General features: G+C 51.9%; 2 protein-coding genes across 2 annotated transcripts in view; both read left to right on the top strand.

The window, feature by feature from the left end:
- Positions 1 to 856: 856 nt before the first annotated feature.
- GRIN2A (glutamate ionotropic receptor NMDA type subunit 2A) overlaps positions 857 to 25067 on the top strand; it is a 724518-nt gene continuing 700307 nt past the window's right edge. The window contains exon 1 of the mRNA XM_059155289.1: positions 857 to 871. The gene's annotated coding sequence lies outside the window, so the exon portion shown is untranslated. The remainder of the gene's footprint in view (positions 872 to 25067) is intronic.
- TEKT5 (tektin 5) overlaps positions 14652 to 25067 on the top strand; it is a 36249-nt gene continuing 25833 nt past the window's right edge. Inside the window, exons 1-4 of the mRNA XM_059155297.1 lie at positions 14652 to 15366; positions 18111 to 18194; positions 18823 to 18893; positions 22928 to 23071. Coding sequence (XP_059011280.1) covers positions 14791 to 15366; positions 18111 to 18194; positions 18823 to 18893; positions 22928 to 23071 — 875 coding nt within the window. The 5' untranslated portion in view covers positions 14652 to 14790. The remainder of the gene's footprint in view (positions 15367 to 18110; positions 18195 to 18822; positions 18894 to 22927; positions 23072 to 25067) is intronic.

A 25067-nucleotide genomic window follows, 5' to 3' on the forward strand; every position in this document is an offset into this window, starting at 1 on the left:
TCCTCTCCTGCCTCCTTGCCATTTTCAGTCTTTGAGCACAGGAATGAATTTGGATACAGTCCAGGCCATTCGCCTTATGCGATACCCACTCCAGGATCTTGTTCCGTGCGATCCCCGCCCCCGCCATGATTAGATTCCGGTTAAAAAGGTTTTGGCGTAAGGCCCCCGAGTCGTGTGAACAACTGTGGTGTCACAGCGAGAGGCACAGAATGACTGGGTCCCGCTGTTGGTAAGGCGAGGGCTTGGCCGCTTGGGGAAGGCGGCGTCCGCCCGCCCTGCCTCTCCAGCGAGTGGTACCCTTTCCCGTCTGTAATGAATAAGGATTCTGAGATGATGATTCGTGGAGGTCATGCGAGTATCCTGTTCATCAACCTTGCCCTTGGCGGTGTTAGCACTGTTCTTGCCTGAACCCCTTCTAGCGGTGTTCCCAAACTTGTGCCTTTGGGTGAGAAAACAGAGGGTCCAAATGTCTGAACTCCTTTCCTCAGGTCACACCGCTGCTAGCGAGGGAGCCAGAGGGATGAACCTGGGCCGTGGGGCTTGTGAGCCTGCCGGGTCACCCGTAAGACACAGTGACAGGTGCTTCCGTACGAACCGCTGGTGCCACCAAACGGCTCACCCAGCCTGGCCGCCACAGTGGATAGCGAAACAGGTAATTAGTTTTCTAAAAGCTATGACATTAGACAACAGGGGTGTTAGGGAAGAAGTCCTTAAAGGGTGGTGGCGGGGGTGACGAGTGGTGTTTGAGACGGAACGAACCACATGAACAAGCCCAGAGGTCCAAGAGAAAGTCCCCCTGTTAGGCCGGGACTGTCGTGATCTGCAGTTTGCAGGTAGGAAGACAAGGTCACTGGGAAGGGACTTGCCCAAGGTCTCAGAGCCAGTAAGCAGCACAGCTGGGAGGCCAGAGAATTCTGTTGTAGGGCCTGCGCTTTTGACCACTGTGCCACACACCGGGAGGCAGGATGCAAACTGTTCTCTTTTCACTGAACAAAGTGAGGCTCAGAGACGTTAAGTGGCTTACCCAGGAGCTTGCAGCCAGAAGGTTCCACCAAACTCTTGAGACCGCACGCTCTTTTTACCCCCTCAGCCACAAAGCAGAGGCCCAAGGCCAGCCCGCTTCTGATCTTCCTTACTGATGTCCCCTAAGACACTTCCGGCACGTTGCTTCCAGCTGTCTTCAGCAGCCCTGTGAGCTCTAATTACCCAGGGGCCCTCCCACTCAGCCAGTTTCTCTGCTCCGAGGCAGGGAAGGAAGGTCTTCCACTCCTCAGTCCCTCCCTCCGTGCTCCTCCCCATAAGGCTGTAAAAACCATCACATTCCACACTAGAAAGTAAAATCAAGTAAACCTCCTCCCTGCTTTTTGCTCCAGATCTCTGTCCTGCGGTCCCCGGCCAAACTTCCTTTCTCACCGGGGATGGAATTTTCCATCTGTGGGAGTGAGACCCAGAGGGCAGGAGTGAGGCTACAGAGCAGATTTCCAGGCCCATCCTGACCTCCTGAATCATAAACTCAGGGGCTGGGCTCGGGAATCGGCTTCTTTACGCTCTCACCAGATAGTAATTTTATGCACTAAAGTTTGAGAACCACTTCTGAAGAGGAGTACATCTCAAGACTCTGTCCACTTGTAGTCACCCTTTCCACATCCTTCACACCTTCAGGCCTAACAGACTTCTATCCACAACTCTTCCCTCAAACCACTTTCTCCTTCCAGAGTTCTTATCTTAGAGAATGGTACCCCCGCTGCCCTAAGAACTCAGGTCTGAAATGTGAGCATTGGACTTGCTTCCTTCATACCATCTCCCTGTATCAGTTAGCACCTGCTGCGTAACAAGTCATAAATACATGTATATGTATGTATATATGTATACACACACACACAAACACATATATATACTGTGGTTAAAACAAAGGTTTATTATTTCTCATGAGTCTTCTGGTTTTATCCAGGCTCACTAATGTGGCATCATTCAGGAACGGAGTAGAAGATTCTCATTCTTGTGTGTGCCTCAGTCTCCCTCCATGTGACCACTGTCTCTCCACAAAAAATTCAGTGGTCTAGCCCGAGCGCCTTTCTGTGGCAGCTGAACAAGGCTGAGATCTGTTGCAGGGTCTCTTTCTCATATCATACTGGTCAAAGCAAGTCCCAAGGACGGCCTGGGTTCCAGGGGCAGGGAAACGGAGGCCACATCTAGATGGGCAGAGTGGCAGGCGTGTGTAGAGATGGCGGTACAGGCTGGCAGTCACTGCTAGAAACGTTCATGATGTCTCCTTCCATGTCCAATCAGCCATCAAGTCCCCTGGCCTCACTTCTGTGTGACATGATGGTGTAGTTCCCTAACTGGTCCCTAACTGGTCACCCCACTGTGAGCAAGGCTTCTGTTCTACCCCTAGACTCTGGGCTCAGGCATGTGACTGACTTTGCTCGTGAAATGTTAGCCAAAGTGAGCTAACAAAAAACAGGTACGAGGCTGCTCTCACCCTCAATTGCCCCTCTGCCCCCACTATGAGAACACCTTGTGGGCTAGCCCGCAGGAGGGGACATACGGGGCCAGGCTGAGCCACCTGGGGTGGTCCCAGCCAAGTCCATCCCAAAACAGGGACCCTGAGACCTGGGAGAGTCCAGAGCCCCCTATCCAGACCTGCAGGTGACTACCAGGTATGTGAGTCCTGAAGAACCATCCAGCCAACGCACAGACTCAGGAGCTAAACAAACACTTCACTGTGTTAAGCCCCCAAGTTCAGGGTGGCAACAGACAGCTGATGCTACATGACATCATCATCCCGTGACCTTCATCCAGACCCTGGTTCTCCTGGGCCTACAGTGGTTTCTGGGTAGCCCCACTAGGCTATGTGGCCACAACAAGCCTCCCCCAGCCTGCAGAGGCTCGAGGCAGCAGAGATCATTCTTGGCTTCGGCTACCGAACAGGTTCACGGGCAGATACCTGCTCGTCGTTCCTTGGGGATACACACGAAAGAGGCCCTACCATCTCACGTTGCTATGGTCTGAGCACACGCTTCAAAGCTGGAGCACATGACTTGTACAATGCTTCTTCAACACATTCCCCCCCAGAAACAACCCCTATGCGCACACCTTCTATCCAGAGAATTGGTCACACCCAAAAGAGGCATAGGGAGTGCAGTCCCTGAAAGGAGCAGAGACCAGGGAGTGGCCGGTACTGGACTGTCTCTCATGGTTCCCCAGGGGGCTCCTCTGCTACATGTCATATGGTCCTTTCCCCTCACAATTCAGATGGGTCACTCTGCTACTCATGCACCTTCCCTGGCTCCCTATGGCCCAAGCTAGCAGCAATCTTGATATGGTTTTCAGTCCACTTCAACCCCATGACTCGGGTTACCCCTGCCACCCCATTTTTGCTCTGTGCCACTGTGCACGCCGAGCTCGATCTAAAACCAAATAGCAGGCTTTTCCTTGGTACCCCAGCCATTGCTCTGCGGCTCACACCAGTCCTTCACCACGACTCTGGGCCTCTCTGGGCCTTCCTCTGGGACAGGTCACCTCTCCGCATCATCCCACGGGAAGCCGGTTCAGGCCCATGGAATCCACGGCCTTCTCCTTTTCCTGAACATGGCATGTTCCAGAAGTCTGAGCCCAGTTTTCCGTTTTAGGAACCCAGAAAGTGTGAATGCTGCAAACCTAACCAGAATCAGCATTTGAAAGTCTATTTCTGTTTACATCTCCTTTACATTTATTTAGTTTAGGGAGTTTGATAGATTTTAAATTTAAAGTTTTTATTTCGGTCCCCTGACTGAAGGTGGCGAGGAAGACCGAAACAACAAAGCGAGAGCTAGAAATGTTGTCATTTCAAATGTGGAAAAACTCAGTACGTGTGCCAAAAGATTTAATTAGCTATGTTTTTAAAAGCTTTTAAAAATAAGTTTGTCAAAGTAGAGACCCAGCAGAAAGCTCAGTGGCTGCCAGGGGTTGGGTTAGGGAGGGAGGAGTCGGCGGAGAGCCCGGGATTTTTAGGGCAGGGCAGCTCTCCCGCGGTCAGGTGTGATGGTGAGTACTTGACATTGTGCACGTATCCGTCTCCCAGGCCCTGCACCAGCAAGAAGGGACTCTAACTCACCCTGTGGACTTTAGTTAATAATAACGATTCACTATTATGGTTCACCCATTGTAACGAATGACTCCACCAACGCCAGATGTTAGTAATGGGGGAAATTGCCCAGGGCTGGGTGTGGGGGGGAGAGGTAGAGAGGGAATATTCTGGAAGTCTCTTAAGTTTCCTGATAACATTTCTCCATATGCCTAAAACTGCTCCGAAAACAAAAGTCTTTTTTTTTTTTCTTTCTAAGTTTGGTTATACCGTCGATGTGATGAGAGTTTAAATGTGCATAAAGGGTGCTGGGACACTTGTGCACATATCCCCTGTAGCTTGCTTTCTCAACGTGGGTACATAGTATGATCCCCTGGGGGTCTTAGGATAGGCACCTGTTCAGGCAGGGAGCCTTGGCATGTGCCCAAAGGGGTTCTGAACCCGGTTTCCAGTGTGGGGTTTCTCCAAACCAAACAGCAAACAGCGCTGGGGTCCTACAGTTCAGCCGGGTTCCTTGATTCTGATGCTCTTCACTGGAGATGGCGTTCGAATCCACAGATTAGGGGCTCAGTTTTACAGGACTGGACCCCCCCCCCCCCCCCCCCGCGCGCGACTTCATGTGTCAGTTGCAATTCCGGGTTGTCACCTGTCCTGACTGCCCGGCTATACTTCGGGGTTCCAGTGACACACACCCCCCTCCGTGGACTGCAGACGCCTGTCAAAGTCGACTGTTTTCTGACCGAGTGGCTACAGATCGGTTTTCCATGACCTTCTCTCCCTTTGGATTCGATTAATTCGCTAGAGCGACCCACGGAACTCAGAAAAACTTTCCACTTAGCGGATGACTCTTCTTGCTGTAAAGGGAGAGAATTCCGGAACAGCCGGGTGGAAGGGATGCTTAGCGCAAGGTCACGGGGAGAGGGTGCAGGGCTCGCTTGCCCGCACTGGGCACGACTCTTCCCAACCCCCCCCAGTTCACCAAACCGGAAGCTCTCCAAACTGGCCTTTTGGATTTTGCGGAGGCTTCATCACACCAGCAGGATTGATTAAATCATTGGCCGTTGTTGATTGGCTCAACCCCCGGGTGGGGGCGGGGGACTGAAAGTTCCAACCCTCCAATCGCAGGGTTGGTTCCCCGGCAACCAGCCGGTGTCCCAAGCCAAGGCCCTAAAGTCATGTCAATAACATAACGAAAGACCTAACTCACTCTCTGGAAATTGCCAGGGTTTTAGAAGCTCTGTGTCAACAAGGGGGAAGAAAACCAAACGTGTTTATTATAAATCACAGCATCATCACATCATGTTTTAAAAACCCTCAGGGTCCTTTTAAATGACTTTGTAGGTCAAATGTAACAGTTTTAGACAATAAAATTGTCAGAAAATTAGAAACTCTTCAGGGTCTGTCGCGATAGCCCTCCAGACTCCCTGGATGCGGATGTGTGAGATGCGTGAGGGCAGATGACCCGCGGCTCTACAGCCCGTGTTCTGAAGTCAGAGGCCGTGTTCAAATCCTGATTCCAGTTCTCATGAGCTGAATGCCACTGGGCCAGTGCCTTCTCATCTGTGGCCTCGGTTTGCTCACCTGTATAATGGGGATGATAAAGGCATTTCACACCCCCACCCCCACCCCATGCGGTTGCTGCGGGCGTAAAACACTGTAATTCGTGGAAATCGCGGAACAGAACATCCAGAGAGCAACGATCCAATACAGGCTTCTGTTTAGGTAAACTCAGGTGAAATCCTGCACCCTATTTACGAATGCAGGATCGGAGGCCTAAACCGGGAAAGTTGCGCAAAATCACCCGGCGGGTTAGTGGATGAAACAAGACTACACCTGGGGTAAGCTGGTTAAACACATAGATGCCGATTCAGCGGGACGAGAGCATTTTAAACCCGTGCAGGTGGAGAAAACACGTTCTTTGGAGGTGCCTGCAGTTCCGCCTTTCACCGGGAGGTGGTGCGCTCCCCCCACCTATGATCAAAGTGGTGCGGAAAAGCCCGAAAAATTAAGTTTTAAGTGGAGAGAATTGTCCACCTCTTTCCCTGGATCCAGCAAAAACATCTAACAAAGAGCTATCTATATACACTTAACATAAAAATGAGTCAAAAAATAAGGTTCAGATCGATTACATCTAGAGAAGTCTACTCATGTTGATTAAGCACCAGGATTCTTGAATGCCTGGTGTTGGGTTCAAATCCCAGTTCTCTGTTTACCAGGCTTGGAGTCTTTTCTTCATGCTTCAGCTTTCTTCCTCCGTGAAATAGCAATAATAATATGAACTACCTCAAAGGGTTAGTTGTTGGGGGAATAGAACATGCTGGTGTTCCAGTAGGTGGACCGTTGTATCTTTTTTTTTTTTTTCAAAGATTTTATTTATTTATTTGACAGAGAGAAATCACAAGTAGATGGAGAGGCAGGCAGAGAGAGAGGGAAGCAGGCTCCCCGCCGAGCAGAGAGCCCGATGTGGGACTCGATCCCAGGACCCCGGGATCATGACCTGAGCCGAAGGCAGTGGCCCAACCCACTGAGCCACCCAGGCGCCCCTGGACCGTTGTATCTTATTGTGGCTTTAATTTGCATTTCCCCAGTGTGTAATTATGTCGAACAGCTTTTCATGCACTTATTTGCCGTTAGCCTAGCTTCTTCACTGAAACGTCTGCTCAGATCCTAAGCCCATTTAAAAACATTTCTGGCTGTCTCATATTGCATTTCAAGTGTAGTATAAATTTGGGAGGCACGTCCTTCATCAATAAATTATATGTTTGGCAAACATCTCCTCCTAGTCTGTGGCTTGTCTTTTCATTCTCTAAACGCATGTCTTAATTCCAATGAGGCTCAGTTTGTCCGTTTTCTTTTCCTTTACAGGTTGTGTTTTTAGCATCACTTACAGCAATCTTGGCCGAACATAAGGTCACAAAAATTTTCTGTTTCTTTCTAGAATCTTTATACTTTCAGACTGTTTGTTTAGGTCTGTGACCCATTTGGAGTTAAATTTTGTATGTAATGTCAATCTACGGTGTCAGGTGTGGGATGCGATTTGCTTTTTTAATACATGAATATCCAGTGGTCCCAGCCACACTTGTTGAGGAAACTATCCTTTCTCCACAGAACTAACTTTGTGCCTTTGTTGAAGATCTCTCGACTGTGAATATGTGGGTCTATTTCTGGATTCTTTGTTCTGCACTCATCTCTCAGAAGGCCGTGCTATTCCGTCGATCCTTGTCTGTCTTTGTGCCGATACCATACTGTAGCTTTCTAATAAATCTCGAAGTCAGAAAGTCTAAATCCTCCTACTTTTTGCTTTTCAGAGTTGTTTTTGGCTAGTTTAGGTCCTTGAATTTGCATTTAAATTTTAGAACCAGTTTACTAGTTTCCACCTGAAAAAAGAAAAAAAAAAGATTAATAGCCTGCTGGTATTCTCACCGGGGTTTGCTTTGACTCTGACCTTCAGCTGAGGAACAAGTGACCTCTTAGTACTATTGAGGTTTCCCGTCCACACACGTAAGATAGCTCTCTATTTAGCTGCTTCTACATTTCGCTCAGCAATACTCTATGGTTCTCCAACTGCCCCCCAACCCCCCATCGTCTGTTTCTTTTTGTAGGCTTTCTATTGTTGTGTCTTCAGCTTTGCTGATTTTTTTTCCTTCTTCATTATCCTAGTCTGCCTCGTTTCGGGCTGAATGTTTGTACGCCCATCCCGACCCCCAGTTCGTATGTTGAAGCCTGGACTTCCCCTGTGATGGCGTGGGAGGCGGGCCTTGGGCAGGCCATGAGAGTGGTTGTGAGGTCCCCCGGGACCTCGTGATGGGATTAGTGCCTCTAGAAGAAGAGAGGCAGCGGAGCTCCCTTTCTCCCCGCAAGGAAAGGCCATGTGGGGACACACAGAGAAGGTGAAGGGGGCTGTCTCTCAGCCAGCAAGGGAGCCTCACCAGAGCCCACCACAGTGGCACCCTGATCTCAGACTTCCAGCCTCCAGAGCTGTGAGAAATATGTTCCTGGGGGGACCTGGGGGGCTCAGTCAGTCAAGCACCTGACTTCAGTTTAGGTCCTAATCTCAGGATCCCGGGATTGAGCTCAGTGGACAGTCTGCTTGTCTCTCTCCCTCTCCCCCTGCTTGTGCGCTCTCTCTCTCTCTCTCAAATAAATAAATAAATAAAATCTAAAAATAAAAATATGTGTCTGTTGTTTATAAGCGCCCCAGTCTGTGGTACTTTCTGCAGCCCCGGCTGAATGCAACCGCCTATAACCCTATCTTACGTTATTTTTCATCTAGACTTTGTCCATTCCATCTCCCCACATTCGATTCAGGCCTGTGTGTGCGTGTGCGCGTGTGTGTGTGCGCGTGCGCACACACGCACATCTTCCATGTCTCCACGCATCGTGTCCTAAATGTGGTCTAGCTTCTAGAATACATATAATGCGGTTATAATGTTTAAAGTGTCCTTCCCTACTAATGATGTCATCTGTGTCAGTGCCGGTTTGGTCTGGATTGATGTCTCCCCCTTCCCCCATCGTGGTTCGTATTTTCCTGTGTCTTTGCCTGCCTGGTATTTTTTTTTTTTTAAGATTTTATTTATTTATTTGACAGACAGAGATCACAAGTAGGCAGAGAGGCAGGCAGAGAGAGAGAGGAGGAAGCAGGCTCCCCGCCAAGCAGAGAGCCCGATGTGGGGCTTGATCCCAGGACTCTGAAATCATGACCTGAGCTGAAGGCAGAGGCTTAACCCACTGAGCCCCCCAGGCGCCCCTGCCTGGTAATTTTTGTTCGATGCCAGGCATTGCGAATTTTCCCTTATTGAGCACTGGAAGTTTTGTTGGTTTGTTTTTTCTCTTTTTACAAGTATTCTTGATCTTTTCTCTGGGGCAGGGCTAAGTGGCCAGAAACTTCTTTCCTCTTTTGAGATCTGGCTTTTCAGCTTCTCTAGACGGCACCAGAGAGGCCTTGAGTCCAGGACTAATTTTGCCCTAACACCGAGGCAAAAACTCTTCCGAGTATTTGACTCGATGCTGCCCAAAATTATGACATTGTCTACTGTGGTTGGTGGGAGGGAGAGCTCTTCCCAACCCCGTGGGAGCTCTGGGGATTGTTCCCACTAACCCTGCGGGATGATTCCTTCGCCTGCCCAGGGCTGTGTCTTTTCACATGCCAGCACTGGGGATGCTCTGCTGAAGAGGGCCCCTCTGCGTCTCTCCAGAGCTCGACTGTGGCCACACCGGCGTCCTACCTTCCCAGCTCCGTCTCCTCGACACAAGGGGCTCCCCATCCCTGTGCGTGGCCTGGAAGCTTTGTCCAGGCTGTGAGCTGGGGGTAAGGGTACGACTTGCTTCATTTGTTTCTCGTCTCTCGGGAATGACTCTCCTTCATGGCCTGACGTCCAATGACTTCAAAAATCCTTGCTTTATATATTTTAGTGTTTTTGAATTGTTTCAGTTCGAGGGTACAGCCAATCTCTATTATCCAATCTTGGCCAGAAGTGGAAGTCCTATTAGGGTATACGTATGGGAGATGTATATAATACCCACGAGACTGTCTATGTTATATATATTAGTATATGTGAAATACATACTATGTATATGCTAAAATAAAATCATGTGAACGTGTATACTTATAAATATGTTAGTATGGAAGGCTTAACCAAAAAGTCAAAGCCTCTTTCTGTGCCCCTCACCCCTCAGTTCCACTCGTGTATCCCTTAAGGGGTAATCACCCCAATGCTGGTTCCCTTGCATCCTTCTGGAAGTGTTTCTGTGTGTACAAGTTGCATACACATCCATGTAAGTTACATGTATATCATATCATGTAACCTGTCTTGTATTTTGCTTTTCTTCACTTATATCTTAGAAGTTGATTCTTCTCAACCAGCACAGGTCCATCTTCTTTTTATGCTGCAGCACACAAAGCCATGAAAAGATGGGTTTTTATTTTAGCCATCCTGTATCGAGGGACAGAAGTTCATTCTGCCTTTTTCGCTGCTATGATCATTGTAGCAGTGAACACACTTAGCATTCATGGGGGCACGTATCGGCAGGGAGACGTCCAGAAAGATTTCTGGGTTATTAGACACCTGCCGAGGCTGGTGCTGTAAGCTCCCAAAAGATACCCTCTTTCAAGTGCAGGGATGGGAGGGATGTGCTTTATTTTAAAATGCAGGTTTTGGTTTTTGAACGACACAATCTGACACAGATGCTGAATTGAAAGCAGCTTCTTTCCAGATTTTCTGGTCTCCCCCGCGTGTGTCCCTATTTTGCTGTTTTTCTGAGCACTGCTTAGAGCCACCTCCAGTCCCCTATTTCGGTGGCCGAGCAGGCACACGTGCAAGACCCCTGCCTACCCGTAGGGGACGCCCAAGGAATGCTTGCTGATTTGATCTGCTCACTGCCGAAAGTTCTGTGAGACAGTGGCTCCAGCCATCACCTAAAGACGGTCTCTACGCTTTTCTTCCTTTTATTCCGTAGGCTGTCGGGTTTCCCATTAAGTTCCCAGATGCAAAGCTGTCCCCTTCACAGCCCGTGGGAGTCAGGCAGCGACCTCAAAACAGCAGGTTTCAGGCAGTGATTGTGGTAGAATAGTTGGGGCTGAATGTGGTGTCTCCCATTTGGGGGGCAGAGCTGGCGGACCACGGGGAGCCCCACTGGGGAGGGGGGTGTCACTCACGTGACTGTCCCCATCCACTTCCTACAGAGATTCCAGAAAGAGAATGCATTTTCCATCAGCATGCTTTTTTTTTTTTTTTTAAGATTTTTTATTTATTTATTTGACAGAGAGAAATCACAAGTAGATGGAGAGGCAGGCAGAGAGAGAGAGGGAGGGAAGCAGGCTCCCTGCCGAGCAGAGAGCCCGATGCGGGACTCGATCCCAGGACCCTGAGATCATGACCTGAGCCGAAGGCAGCGGCTTAACCCACTGAGCCACCCAGGCGCCCCTTCCATCAGCATGCTTTAAAGGAGATTGAAAACAAACCAGAACAGGGATGCCTGGGTGGCTCAGTTGGTTAAGCAGCTGCCTTCGGCCCAGGTCATGATCCCAGGACCCTGGGATGGAGTCCCACATCGGGCTCCTTGCTCGGCAGGGAGCCTGCTTCTCCCTCTGCCTCTGCCTGCTTCTTTGTCTGCCTGTGCTTGCTCTCTCTCCCTCTGTCTCTGGCAAATAAATAAATAAAATCTTAAAAAAAAAAAATAAAAGAAAACAAACCAGAACAAAACTTATGGTGAGAGAGGTCTCTAAGCAGTGGCTACCTAGGTAGATAATTGTTTTAACACCCCCCCCCCCCCGTCTTCCCTACAACAGGATTTTGGGTAATAGTTTTGTTCCAGGTTAGTTTTGATACAATGGGCAAATACAGAGATTACTTTTCACTTAAAAAAAAAAAAGATTTTATTTATTTATTTATATGACAGACAGAGATCACAAATAGGCAGAGAGGCAGACAGAGAGAGAGGAGGAAGCAGGCTCCCCGCTGAGCAGAGAGCCCGATGCGGGACTCCATCCCAAGACCCTGGGATCATGACCTGAGCTGAAGGCAGAGGCTTTAACCCACTGAGCCACCCAGGTGCCCCTACTTTTCACTTTTAAGAACTAGAAGTCAGCAAGCTTTTCATATGAACAAAAATGCCAACTTGCCAAATAAAAATAATCACACCACAAAGGTCACGCTCTCCACCATTGTCCATTCTGAGCATGGGCGGTCACGCAGAATGATGGAATGGAAGCAACCAGGTTCTGGTTTCTTCCCATCTCGGCTCTCCTCGTACATCTCCAGCCTACTGTCTGAAAACAGGGGTGCCAAGCACCCCAAAGGGTTGGGGATGAAAATCGCAACCAAAGAGAACACCACTGATTCCCAGACATTAGGAACTTATTGTCAAAATCGAGTGCAGAGAGTCTGCATGTGTTGGGGCTGACTGAACCCCAGGCTGAGTCCTCTATGTGTACTTTACTTAATAGAGAGTAAGCAATAAAAATTGGCTAATTTGAAACTTACATTTTATTAAAACTCAACAGTATCTTATTTTGAAGACTATTTAATTTATTTATTTGAGAGAGAGAGAACACAAGCAGGGGGGAGGTAGAGAGGGAGAGGGAGAAGCAGGCTCCCCGCTGAGCAGGAAGGGGTTGCAGGACTCGATTCCAGGACCCTGGGATCATGACCTGAGCCGCAGGCAGATGCTGAACTGACTGAGACACCCAGGCGCACATAACTCAACACTGTCTTAGCCAAAACTATCACAGGACCCAGCAGTTCCCATCCCTGCTCTATATTTGAGAGGACTAGAAATTTTGACATGAATGTTTATAGCAGCATGATTCGTAATGGCAAACGTCCATCCACAGACGGATGGACACACAAGCGGTCCATCCCACGATGAAGTATTATTACGCCCTGGAAAGGACTAGAGTACGGACATCAGCTATGATGTGACTGAACCTTGGAAATGCCACTACCCCACCCACGGCGAGGCACTGCTAAGAGTCAAAGTCCTACTCCACTTGCTGTAATACTTTTCACTTGCTGAATTTTTAGAAGTTGATTCCTTGGGTCTTTTGGATTGGGTGCGCTGCTTACCATTCCTTTTTCCGTTGAGCTATCATCAACTGTTCTCATTGGATGGCTTCTGACGTTCTGTTGCTTCATTGTCTACCCAACCATCCACCCACCCACTCCTCCATTTTTTTACTTCATTCAACAACCCCCACTTGTGCACCTGCTACGTAGCAAGAATCTACCAAGTGCTGTGGGTACAATGACAAGGAAAATCCAAACAAGGTCCTTTCCCTCCTAGAATTTATTTCAGAGTCGCATTACTTCAAGTATGGTTCTACATTCACGCACCAGCTGAATGTAAACCTTCCTTTATACCCTTAGATATCGGTCACATTGTTATTTTTGGACATGAACCTTTTGTGCTTCCAACATACCCCGAATCTTTTGGACCCCTTTCTTTTTTTTTTTTTTTTAAGATTTTATTTATTTATTTGACAGACAGAGATCATAAGTAGGCAGAGAAGCAGGCAGAGAGAGGAGGATGCAGGCTCCCCGCTGAGCAGAGAGCCCGATGTGGGGCTCGATCCCAGGACCCTGGGATCACGACCCGAGCCGAGGGCAGAGGCTTTAACCCACTGAGCCACCCAGGCACCCCTGGACCCCTTTCTTGATGTCCCCAGATGTGCTGCCACTTCTTGCGTGTGGTGTCTCATCTTAAAAGGGCTTACAAAGGAAAGCATTGTAGAGGTGGAGTGGGTCCAGATACCACCCTATAAGATGGGGGTGGGTATCAAGCCCTTCGTTCTAGGTTTGTGGTGGAGTTCAATGAGTATATAGAAAGAATCAGATATATACAAGGTGCTTAATAGCATCTTCCTCTGCCTTGGTCCTCGATAGCCCCTGTTTTCAGTCGTAGTTAGGGAGAGAATTTCCCTTGACCATCACACTTCACTAACAAGGACAACTTATTTGAGGGTTAGGTTCCTCTTTTCCCCAAATCGGAAGGGGGAAGGCTCTGCACATTAAACACCCCTCTTGTTCTGTCCCTTGGGATCACGTTGCTGATCCCACCAGCCAAAGAGGGGTCAAGTCTCTTGATGGTTTAAAACCAGTGGTAGAGAAGGGAGGGTTGAATAGTCTTCCCGGCACAGTCAGGATCTTGATTCAGGACGCCCGTTCATTCCTTCATTAGTGTGGTGGGTGCTGGGACTTAGTGGTGAGGCGGACAGACATGGTGTCTTCTTCACAATCCCTCCCCCGCCTCCTATACTGAGTTAAGGTGTGTTGAAGCCTGACTTACATACAGTAAAATCCCCCCCCCCCTTTTAGTGGACAGCTCTGTGGGTTTTGGCATCCATGTAGAGCTGTATAACCCCACCACAGTGAAGACAGAGGACACTACTCTCACGCCCCCCATGTTTTCCCATGCTCCTTTGCTCCTTTGTAGTCAGTCCACCTCCCTCTGCCCCTAGCCCCTGGCAGCCCTTTGTCTGTCTTCTGCCCACATGGGTCTGTCTTTCCAGAATGCCATCTAAGTGGTCTTTTTTTTTTTTTTTAAAGATTTTATTTATTTATTTGACAGAGAGAGATCACAAACAGGCAGAGAGGCAGGCAGAGAGAGAGGAGGAAGCAGGCTCCCTGCTGAACAGAGAGCCCGATGCGGGGCTCGATCCCAGGACCCTGGGATCATGACCTGAGCCGAAGGCAGCGGCTTAACCCACTGAGCCACCCAGGCGCCCCAGGATGTGGTCTTTTGAGTCTAACGACTTCTACTTGGCTTCATCCATTCAAGATTCCTTTTTTCCTGCTGAGTAGTATTCAGCCCTCGGATGTCTTGGGGACAGAGAGGGAAGGAAGACAACTAACCTTGGCTGGGGCTCCCTGAGCTGACTGAGTCTACCAGAGCGGACTACGTTGCATTTTCCCCCAGGGGCAGAGTTAGGTGTGAAAGGCCGATTTGATTCTTAGGGAAAAGTGGATCAATGCCATTTCTTGCTCCCCCAATTCTGTGGCTGGAGAAACTCACCTTCACTTTGTCTTTTGGCATGGGTTTTAATCGGGACAATATGGCCCTAGCTGGCCTGAAACAAGCCGGGGCCCCAATAAAGCCCTGCTCCTTCAGGCTTTATGACAACAGTGCCGAGTCATAGAGGTCCGGCCCATCCCTAAGAGAAGATCCTTCCCCATCCTGCCATGCCTCGGCCCCTCAGAGTTTTGCCCAAGGGCAACTGATGGGGGAGGATGGAGTTTCTGGGAACCAGTCAGACGGCCAGTTACTGCGGCCCCAAGAAAGCCTGTGGCTTCAGTGCGCTGCCCCCGGCTGTGCCCGCCCCGGTGGTCCAGGAATGTTACCAGCCGTATTACCTGTCTGGGTACCGCTACCTCAACTCATGGAGACCCAGCCTCTTTTACAAGATCTCCAATGCACAGACCTGCATGGATGAGGGGGCCACGAGCCGCAGCCCCCTGAGGCCGCCCACCATCCTGCCGGCACTCCGCTCTGCCCTCTTCTGCCGCTACACCCCCCACGACTGGGACAGGTCCAACGAGCTGCAGGTGCGCGGGGCCAAGGCCTCTCGGCTGTGGGCCAGCCGGCTGACCGGCGACTCCATGCGGCTCATGCAGGACAAGGACCAGCTGACGCGCCAGATGCAGGAGGGGACCAGCCGGAACCTGGGCCAGAGGCTGTCGGACATCGGCTTCTGGAAGTCCGAGCTGGGCTACGAGCTGGAGAGGCTTCTGAAAGAGAACCACAGCTTGGACACGGTCAAGAGGCGGTTGGAGTGTGCTGCCGAGGAGCTCGACTGTCCCCTGCAGGTGAACTGGGGAAGGAGGGGGCGTGGCAGCGGCCAGGAGGGCAGCCTTGGGCGCTCTGCTCCTCCCCAGTGAAGGTCAAGGCCCTGGGAACTTCGCATCATCTTCCGTTGTCAGTTCCTGCAGCCCAGGATTATCCCAGTCAGATCAGGTTTCCTCAGCCTGAATCGGTTTTCCTTTTCTCTTTGGGGTTGCATCCAAACGGCAGAGGTTTTGTCCAGACTTTCTGCACGTGCCTGTGTGCGTGTGTGGGCGCATGCACACGGGCTGCTGGGTAAAGAATAGACTTAGAAGAATTGTTGTATTTTTCTCCATGGCCCTTAACACCTGCTAACGTGCTCTCTAACTTGCACATCTATTTAGTTACCATTTCGCTCCCTGAGTTAGAATCTAAGTGCCGCAAGGGTGGGGATTTTTGTCTACTGTCGCCAGCGTCTTCCAGACTGATCTGCAGCTGTGCTGGGCAGCCCGTCTGTGTCGGCCCTCCGGGAGCCGTGTCTATGCCGACCGCCTGCCGTCCAGGCCGGTGTTCTGAATGTCTCCCCAGCCTAGCACAGTGCGTGGCAAGCAGGAGGCTCTCAGTAAACGTTTGCTGAGTAGATGAGCCCGTATCTGAATGTGGACATTCTCAATGCTCCTTGGTCTCCCATTGTATCCCGGATCAGTTAGGTTTGACTTTGGTGGCACGTAAGGGACCCCTGTTACGTGCAGCTCAGTCAAGGCTCCGCCAAGTCATGAGGAAAATTCCAGAAGGAAACAGAGCGGACGACTGCAGCCTTCACCCGATGCCGGAGGGGGGACCCAGGCGCCCGTCTTTCTGCTCTGCCGTCCTCAGCTTGTGGCTTTTGTCCTACTGCTCATGGGGAGATTTCCTATCTCCTGTTGCAGGCTCCTACTTGCAAGGAACATTTTGATCTTCTCATTTGAGGCAGGAAGATAGGGGCCGGGCAAAGGACCCCGTGTCCCCACTGTGTCAGGGTATGTCAGTTTCCTGGAAGGGCACATCCTGTGTTTCCATTCCTAGCCCATTGCTAAAACTCTCCCAGGCTCTGTGGCAGCAGAGGAGTCTGGGCGAGTGAGTGGTTTTCCTGGGGTTCCCCGGAGTGGGCCTCGGGTATGGAACTGGCTTATCTGCCTTGCGCCGTGGGAGCTGATCTGGGTCACACGGACGATGTTGGGCTGCCCCGCTGGAGCAGGTGGGGACTTGGGACCTCCTCCCTGGATGCCACCGGCAGCCGTCTCTGGGCCATGTCCCTGGTGTGGGGACATCTAGAGGAGAGGTCCCGCCTCCAGATCCCCCAGGAGACATGGCACGGGTTCCCCCCTACCCCATTATGGGGACTTCTGCTGTGTCCCTCAGCCCCCAGGTTTCTCCCCTGAGAGGAGAGTGGGCAGGGGGACCCGAGACAACACTCGAAACCTAGTGCAGTCCTCTCCTGCTCGCCTCGATCCTCCAGCCTACCTGGGAAACCCGGCTCTGCCTGCTTGCTGGCGGCTTCTCTGGCCCCCCACATGGCTTGGGGGTACCAGAGGTCTCTCTGCCCCCCTTCTTCCTGTCTGCAGGGCTGCCCCCCTTCTCCCTGCCCTCCCCACTCCTGCCCTCCTCCCACACAACTTCCAGCCCCCGGTGGGGGTGGTGGGGGAGTTGGTATTTTAAATATTAAACTGGATCTCCATGCTCCCTCACTAAAACCCCCCTCAGTGCACCCTGTTAACATCCAGATTTTCCTTGTCACCAGCTCCAGCTCCTGCATAGCCCAGGCCCCTCTCACGGCTCCAGCTTCCCCTTCTCCAGCTCCAGGGGTTTCCTGTCGGCTCCTCCTCCTCCTCTCTCTCAGGGCCTTTGCACCTGCTGTCCCTCTCCCTGGCACCTTGTTCCCATTCGTCTCTGCTGCTTCTGATAATTCAGGTCTTGGTCTCTCGCCTCCTTAGGGAGGTCCTTCCTGGCCAAGCCCCCACCAGTTGCTTCCCCCTTCCACCTGCCTCACCCTTACTCTTTGCACCCCTTTGCACCCAAGTCCTGCTCACAGTCAGAAACGATTACTTCTCTTTGTGTGTTTATTTGTGTGTGTTCTCGCCTGTCTCTTAGATCCCCGTTATCCCGGGGACCCTCTGATCAGTTGACTGTGGTATCCCTAGCACCCCTCCCAGCACCAAGATGGGGCACTCCCCTGCTGCTTTCTCCCTTCTGCTGCTCTTTGTGCCGTCACCAGCCCGTGGCCTAATCATGTGCCTTTCTCAGCTTCTCGGTTCAGGAGCTCCCCTGAGCGGACACTTCTCCCTGTCCTCTGTTCCACGCTGCTCACGGGCCCCCTGACCATTGCAAGGTGCATGGCTGTGTGACAGGGTCACCTGAGTCTCACTTGGCCCTGGGCACTTTCCGAAGCCCCACCCCCACTCCATTTACAGATCTTCAAAAAGGCGTTTTCACATATATTCATAAGAAATAATTCGTTGACCATATCGGGAGTGTTTCACACGTGTCCGGCCGACTTAATCCACGCAGCAAACCTCTGCAGTATGCCCCAGTATTCTACCCATCGGCAGTCTTGGCATTCCGGGGTCCCCACGGAGGGAAAAGGGGAGGAGGAAGCCCACTCACGGGCACAGTGACGAGGCCACACGGGCGCCATCCAGGTTGCCTGGGGGATAAAGCCGATCCCAGCAAAGATGGATGGGAGTCGCCTGCGGTCAGACTCTGCCTACAGGCGCAGGGAAAACATGCTGTTTCCCACTGCTCCCTACAGGTGGCTCTGGAGTGTCTGTACCATCGAGAGAAAAGGATCGGGATCGACTTGGTCCATGACAATGTGGAGAAAAACCTTATCCAGGTAAGAGGCCTCCTGGGTCTGCCCAGCCCCCTGGGGGTGGTGGTGGTGGGGGGGTGGCAGCTGGTCACAGAGGTTTCTGAGCTCCTCCCAGGAGCAGAAGCCACGTGTCACCCCATGCAGAGTCAGGGCTCGGAAAGCATTGGGGGGGGGGGGCTACACTACGTGGAGAACAGGCAGAAGGGAAGTCGTGGGACCCTCAGCATCTCACCGTCATAGGCATAATAACAACAATAAAAGCCAGTGTCCATGGAGCGCCTAATGTATGTCACGCACTGCACTGTTTCACACCCGTTCTTGAATATAGCGATAACACAGTCTACAGATGAGCTCTTGGCACATAGTAGGGGAAGTGTACAATTTAGGAAGAAGGAAGAAGAAAGAAAATAAGATGGAGAATGTGGAGCCCCCGCCGCTGACCCTTACCCGTCCGGCCTGGGGACGGGGGGCGGGGGTTGGGTGGAGATGAGGCAGGAGATGGACTCCCTCCCTGACATTGCACAGGGCAGGGGCGGGGGGAGGAGGGGGTCAAGAGTGGGCGGTGAGAGGTAGGGGTAGGGTCACTCACCTGGGAGGCCAGGTGTGGTGACTTTCTAAGGAGCATGGCTCTTTTTGACCTTTTTCATTGCAGGAAGTAGATTTGCTAAAATGTTGCCAAGAACAGATGAGAAAACTAGCTCAAAGAATTGATATCCAGATGCGGTAAGAGCGGCTTCCTCTCCCCTTTCTCGGGGTCTGATTTGGGTCTCCCCAGTTTCCGGGGGGCAAGCAGATGGGCTGTCCGTCTCTTGGCGGTTCTTTCGGTCAGTGGTGTGCCAGCAAGTGCTAACAACCAGCTCTCCGGGGAAGACAATGAGATCTTATTTGCAGCATCAGTCGAGGTCAATGGGGATCTTGTTTTCCCGGGGCACACCGGAGCACACCGTCGGTCTTTGTGACCCCAGCCCTTCCCTGGCTATACTCGTTCGCACACAGGGCCTCCGCAAAAGCCATGGGCCTCACTGATTTTCCTCTGAGGCTGGGGCTTCCCCGTGGGAGTTCCGACCTTGGGGAGATGGCAGAGAACAGCTGACATCAGGCATCAAAGGGAGGGGCCAGCGCATCTCCAGAGAGGGGCTGGTGGATGCCTTGAGCCCGGAGTCTTCAAAAGCAATCAGCCTTTTGTTCTTGGAAGATGACCTAACCGGTATCAGGACAAGCCAGGAGGCTCCCTGCCTAATTAGAGGGAGGCCCGAGTTTTATGGGGCTTGAGGCCCCTAGCTAAGCCCTTGGTCCTCACATCCCCTGGAGATAGCCGCCCTCCAGAGGCTGGGGCTGGCCATGGCCTTTAGCTCTCCCAGGGCATGCTGCTCTGTGGGTTCTCCTCCTTTCCTCAGACCCAGAGAGCGAGAGGAGGGCTGGTCACCTCGCCCCAGCTGCCCCTTCTAGCTGCACAGGGCCTGTGGGTAACAGATGAGGGATGCTGTGGGGGGTCAGGCATCTCGCAGATAGGCTTTGGCGGCTGGCCGTTCCCCAGGAGGAGCCGTCAGTCTCCTGCCCTCCCAACACCCACAGAGCAGCTCCTCACCTCCCCTGAGGACTGGGCCCAGGGACGGGATCACCCAGGGCCATGTTGAAAAGCTCCCTGAAGGTCTAAGGGTGAGGTCAAGGCCGGCCGCAGGGGTGGAGGTGTTGGAAGGGGCGCACACAGCAGTGGCGTGGGGACAGGTGAATTACCGAACGCAGCGGTGACTTGTGTCATGGGTGTGCCTCTGACCTGATTGCTGACAATTCCACCTCCCACTTGGACTGTGTGCCTCCTGTTTGTCTACAAGTTAATTTGCTTAAAAAACAAAACAAAACAAAAAACTTTATATACTTGCATTTAAAAAAGAACACTTTAACAAAGAAAGTGCTTTGGGCGGGCCAATGTCTTCACTGTGTTTTTCTTGCCCTTATTTTTATGATCACCTATTTTGGGCAAGAAAGAGAGGTTTTCCATTTGTGGTCGACACGGGGCTATGGCAGAATGTGGTGTGGGGGTGACGGAGGGCTGGGGTTTGGGAACTAGGACAGTTTGAGCCACCAGAGTGAACAGAGTCCCAGACCAGAAATTGGGGAGCTGCACCCTGGAGGGGAAATCATCCCAAGATGGGACTGGGGCGGGCGGGGACCGCTCGGGCAACCCCGGCCATGAAGCAAGATGTGGGAGAGTAAGGAAAGACAGAAAGATGGAGAGGCACAGATACAGAGCAAGAGGAAAAGCAAGGGACATGGGGGACAGCCACCAAGGGGTGGAGGCAGCCAAGGCAGGGAGGGTGGGGGGAGAGAACGAGAGCAGGTGGACAGGCGTCCCTCCCCTTTGCCAGGACAGAGGCTGAGCCATGCTCAGTAGAGGCTGTTTGACCTTGGGCAGTGGCCCACTTTTCTGACGGTGCCCATCGTCTTGCAGGAAGCAGCTCCTGTTGCCAGGGCTCCCTGATGAACTTGGAACCGGCCACAGAGCTTCAGTGTGCCCTTGCCCCCGCGGGGAAGCTCCACCGCTGACCCGGTCCGGTGGCCTCCCTGGCGCTAGGCTGTTGACTCATGGTTTTCTGGGTGAGGCCTCAGGCCTGCATCTGGGCAGAGCTGTGTCCCTACCTCACCAGGAGCACCAGCAAAGCAGAAAATGCTGGGCAGAAGCCATAACAGGGCTTTTCCTCACAGGCCCACAGCGAGGCGAGCCTTGGCACTGGCTGGGCTTTATGTCATGGGCCAAGGAGGGGAGACAGGGGCTGCACCCTCTTTGTCCAGGCTCATTAACAAGGGCCAGGAAGCTGCACCAGCCAGCCAGGGATGCTGAGGTCCTGGGTCCGCTCTAATGCTCTGACCTGTTTCTTTTCTACAGTCTGGTCTTCATGGTCCAGTTCATTAGGCAGGACAGGACCCCATTTCTCCAGGGCTCTGCCAATTCAGAAGGCCCCAGGGGCCTCAGGATGGGTCCTCCTGTCCCAACATGACTCCCTGAGCATTCCCATAGGTGGGGGTCCACCACCAGGATCTACTTCTCTTGCTTCTGGCCTGTTTGAAATCCATCACCAACATCCAGTACTCATATCAGAAAAAAAAAAAAAAAAAGTGGCAAAATGATGAACAGAGACAGGGGAGAGGGACAGAGAAAGAGACAGGAAGTCCCTAAGACAGAGAGAAACCAAGAAAGATGAGGCAGAAAGAGAAAAAGACACACACACACACACACACACACACATCCATGTGACATGTGCACCCTTCACTTTAGTTGGTGTGTCTGGACATCAGCTGGTGTAGCGAAGGTCCTTCCCTTCTTTATTCCCTGTCCCCTCGAAGCACTTCAAGATCACATTCCCAGTCGATGCTCATATATCTTTAACACTGACTAATCTTGTTTCAATCAAGACAGAGACAGGAAAGTTCAGGCTTGGAACCTTCTGGAGGCAACAGATTCTAGCTGGGATTCTGTTAGTGTTTAATTAGTATTTATGGGTGAGGTGACCTTTTAATGGAAGGTGCTACTGATGATCCTTTAGAGACCGCGATGTAGATTTTCCCTTTAAAATACACTTATTTATATTTTAAAGGTGATTTTCAAAAAGTAGTAAGTAACTTACAGTGCCGGTACTTTGAAAATATGGCAGCAATCATGAAAGTGGTTCTCCAGGGTCTGGAGTTTGGCACATGGTGGCTTTTAAGTCTAAGCTTTCCAGCCAAGATTCCAGCCCTGCAGGCGCCAAGCACTGTCCCTGTCCACTGTCCTCTGCTCACCTCTGCTCTGCCCCGACTCCGCCCAGTCTCTGATTCCATCCGTCCTGACTCTTCAATCCTTGGTTCCACCCAGCCCCTGACTCCGCCCAGTCCCTGATTCCACCTATCCCTGACTGGCCATTCCTGACTCTTCAATCCCTGGCTCCGCCCAGCCCCTGACTCCGCCCAGTCCCTGATTCCACCTATCCCTGACTGGCCATTCCTGACTCTTCAATCCCTGGCTCCGCCCAGCCCCTGACTCCACCCAGTCCCTGATTCCACCTATCCCTGACTGGCCATTCCTGACTCTTCAATCCCTGGCTCCGCCCAGCCCCTGACTCCACCCAGTCCCTGATTCCACCTATCCCTGACTGGCCATTCCTGACTCTTCAATCCCTGGCTCCGCCCAGTCCCTGGCTCCTCGAGCCCCTGATTCTGTCCAGTTCTTGACTCCGCCTAGCTCCTGACTGCGGCCAATCCCCGACTCTGCCCAGGGCATGTTTCAGTACCAGGCTCTGTCCAAAGTAGAATTCACGTCTTCTAAAGCTGGTCAGCCAAGTACAGCTGGAGGGCCAAATCTGGTCCCCCACCTGTTTCTATAAAGATTTATTGGGACATAGCCACGCCCATTCACTTACATATTATCCAAGACTGTTTTCCTGCATAGTCGAGTAGTTGCAACAGAGACCCTATGACCCACAAAGCCCAAAGTATTTAGTATTTGACCCATTATGATAAATGTTTGCCTGCTCCTGTTTTGAATGACAACAGATCTGCTTGGATTGGGGGGAAGGGGAAGTGTGGGGAGGTCGTGGGTATGTAGTGGGGGCGTCACAGTGGGAAGAGGACCGAGAAACTACTGGGGGGTAGACAGAGCACCCTGGGGGGAGTCCAGAGACTTGGCTTTGAGCCTGGCTCTGCCCCTCCCTCCCGCATGACCTTGTGCGAGGGACTCCGGGTAGGTGCACCATCACCAGGCAAATCCTTGCACCGCACAGGGATAACCGAGACGCTCAGCACGCTCTGGAGAGGGACCTCGAGGACAAAACCTCGGCCCAGTTTATCGACGAGAAGTGCTTTAACCTGAGGAACACGTCAGACTGCATCAGCTTCTTCCATGGCATGGAGAAAGTCGATGGCACGTGAGTACTGGGCTCTTGGTCCCCATCTCTGGCCAAGCCTGATGGGAGTGAGGGCTTGGGTCTGCTCCTGCCAAGGAGCCATGAAGCCATCACGCACCAGTCAAGTAAGAAACAAAGTGGCTGAGTGAGGGGTCCTCGGTTGCAAGCCACGGAATCCAATTCTAGCGAACTTAAGACAAGACGGAATTTACTGGAAGGCTGTGGGGGAGCCACAGACTTCAGGAGAAGGCTAGAGGGGAAGGTTCTGGCAGCTTGAATGAGCCAGGAAGTGGGAGCTAATCATCTATAGTGTCAGAGCACGGGTGTCTCTTCATTTTGCCCCATTTTGCCCAAGATGAAAATTCCAGCAAGAGGGTACAAGAGGTCGGCTTAGGGAGGGTCGTGCAGCCACCGCCGTGGGGCCAAGGCAGGCCGGGCACCCGGATGGGCAATTCCACTAAACAAATCCACAACAGAATGACTGTAACCAGAAGGAGGAGAGATCCAAGCTCAGCTGGGAGAGCCAACGGGTGGCCGTCAGAGCCGGTAGTGGTTTAAAAGTGGATGCTGGAGCCAGGCTGCCTGGCTTCCCGTTCAGCCTCTACACTCATGCTTGGGGCAAAGTACTTAATCTCTCTGTACCCCCCCCCCCCACCGCCTCGTCTGTACTGGAATAAAAATAGTGCCCACCTCCCAGAGTTGCTATGAGTATAAGGAGGTAGGCGTGTGGGGTGCAGAGCACAGAGCCTAGTGTGGGGGAATGACAGCAGCTGAGTTGTGTTGAGTGCTTGCCGTGTGACCTCATTTGCTTGTCACAGCAGCTCCGAGGTGGGTGCCTTCTGTGTGCCTGGCTCTGTCATGGACATGTCCCTGTTTCTGGAATTTCAGGCAGAAGGAAGGCATGCTTTCCCAATCCGCAGGCAGGACAAGGCCCAAAACAATGAGGGCCGGACAGAGCGGTGCTCTGGGTACAGGGAGAGGGTGGTATCTATCTTGGTCTCTTTTAAAAAAAAAGTCGGGGGGTGGGGGTGCCTGGGTGGCTCAGTCAGTTATGTGTCTGCCTTCGGCTCAGAGCATGATCTCAGGGTCCTGGGATCGAGTTCGGCATCAGAGGGCAGGTCCCTGCTCAGCCCGGAACCTGCTAGTCCTTCTGCCTGCTGCTTCCCCTGCTTGTGCTCTCTCTTTCTCTCTGACAAATAAATAAAATCTAAAAAAAACAAAAAAAAAAAAAAAACACAAAAAACAACAACAAAAAACAACCCAGAAAACTTTTAGCACAATGTAATTGTGCTTCGCACATAGTAGGTGTGCAGGAAGTGTTTGCTGAATAAGCGAACGCATGGAAAGAGGAAAGGAGATAGGGAAGAGAGAGAAGAGAGGAATTTCATGGTGGTCTCCTTGGCCAGAGCCCAGGGCTGCCTCCAACTTGTGGGGCCCCTCCTCTTTCCTGACAAGGCGACACCCCTGGCCCCTGGCTACATAACCAGGACTTCGGGGGCCGTAGCTGCTCATCTGGAGTGGAAGTCTGGAGGGTTCCCTTCCCAAACGGATGCCTCCCTGAAAGCTTGCAGCCAGGGGGCTGGGGAGAGTCAGGACAGGCTGTCAAATTCCCCCGTCCGGGGTCTCGAGCTGGGGAGCAAGTGCTGGGGTGTGTGACTGATCGCTCACCAGCCGTGCTAGCCCAGGGCTCTGGATTGGGCATTTTCTTTTCTTTTCTTTTAAGATTTATTTATTTATTTATTTATTTATTTATTTATTTGACAGAGAGAGAGAGAGAGAGAGAGATCACAAGTAAGCAGAGAGGCAGGCAGAGAGAGAGGAGGAAGCAGGCTCCCCGCCGAGCAGAGAGCCCGATGTGGGGCTCAATCCCAGGACCCCGAGATCATGACCCGAGTCGAAGGCAGCGGCTTAACCCACTGAGCCACACAGGCACCCTGGGCATTTTCTTAAAGCAGGGCCATGTCTAGGCAGGTGAAAGGAAACTTGGGAGACTGAACCGCAGGAGCTCTGCCCGCCC

Source organism: Mustela lutreola, chromosome 17 (genome assembly GCF_030435805.1).
Source record: "Mustela lutreola isolate mMusLut2 chromosome 17, mMusLut2.pri, whole genome shotgun sequence".
Lineage (NCBI taxonomy): Eukaryota > Metazoa > Chordata > Mammalia > Carnivora > Mustelidae > Mustela > Mustela lutreola.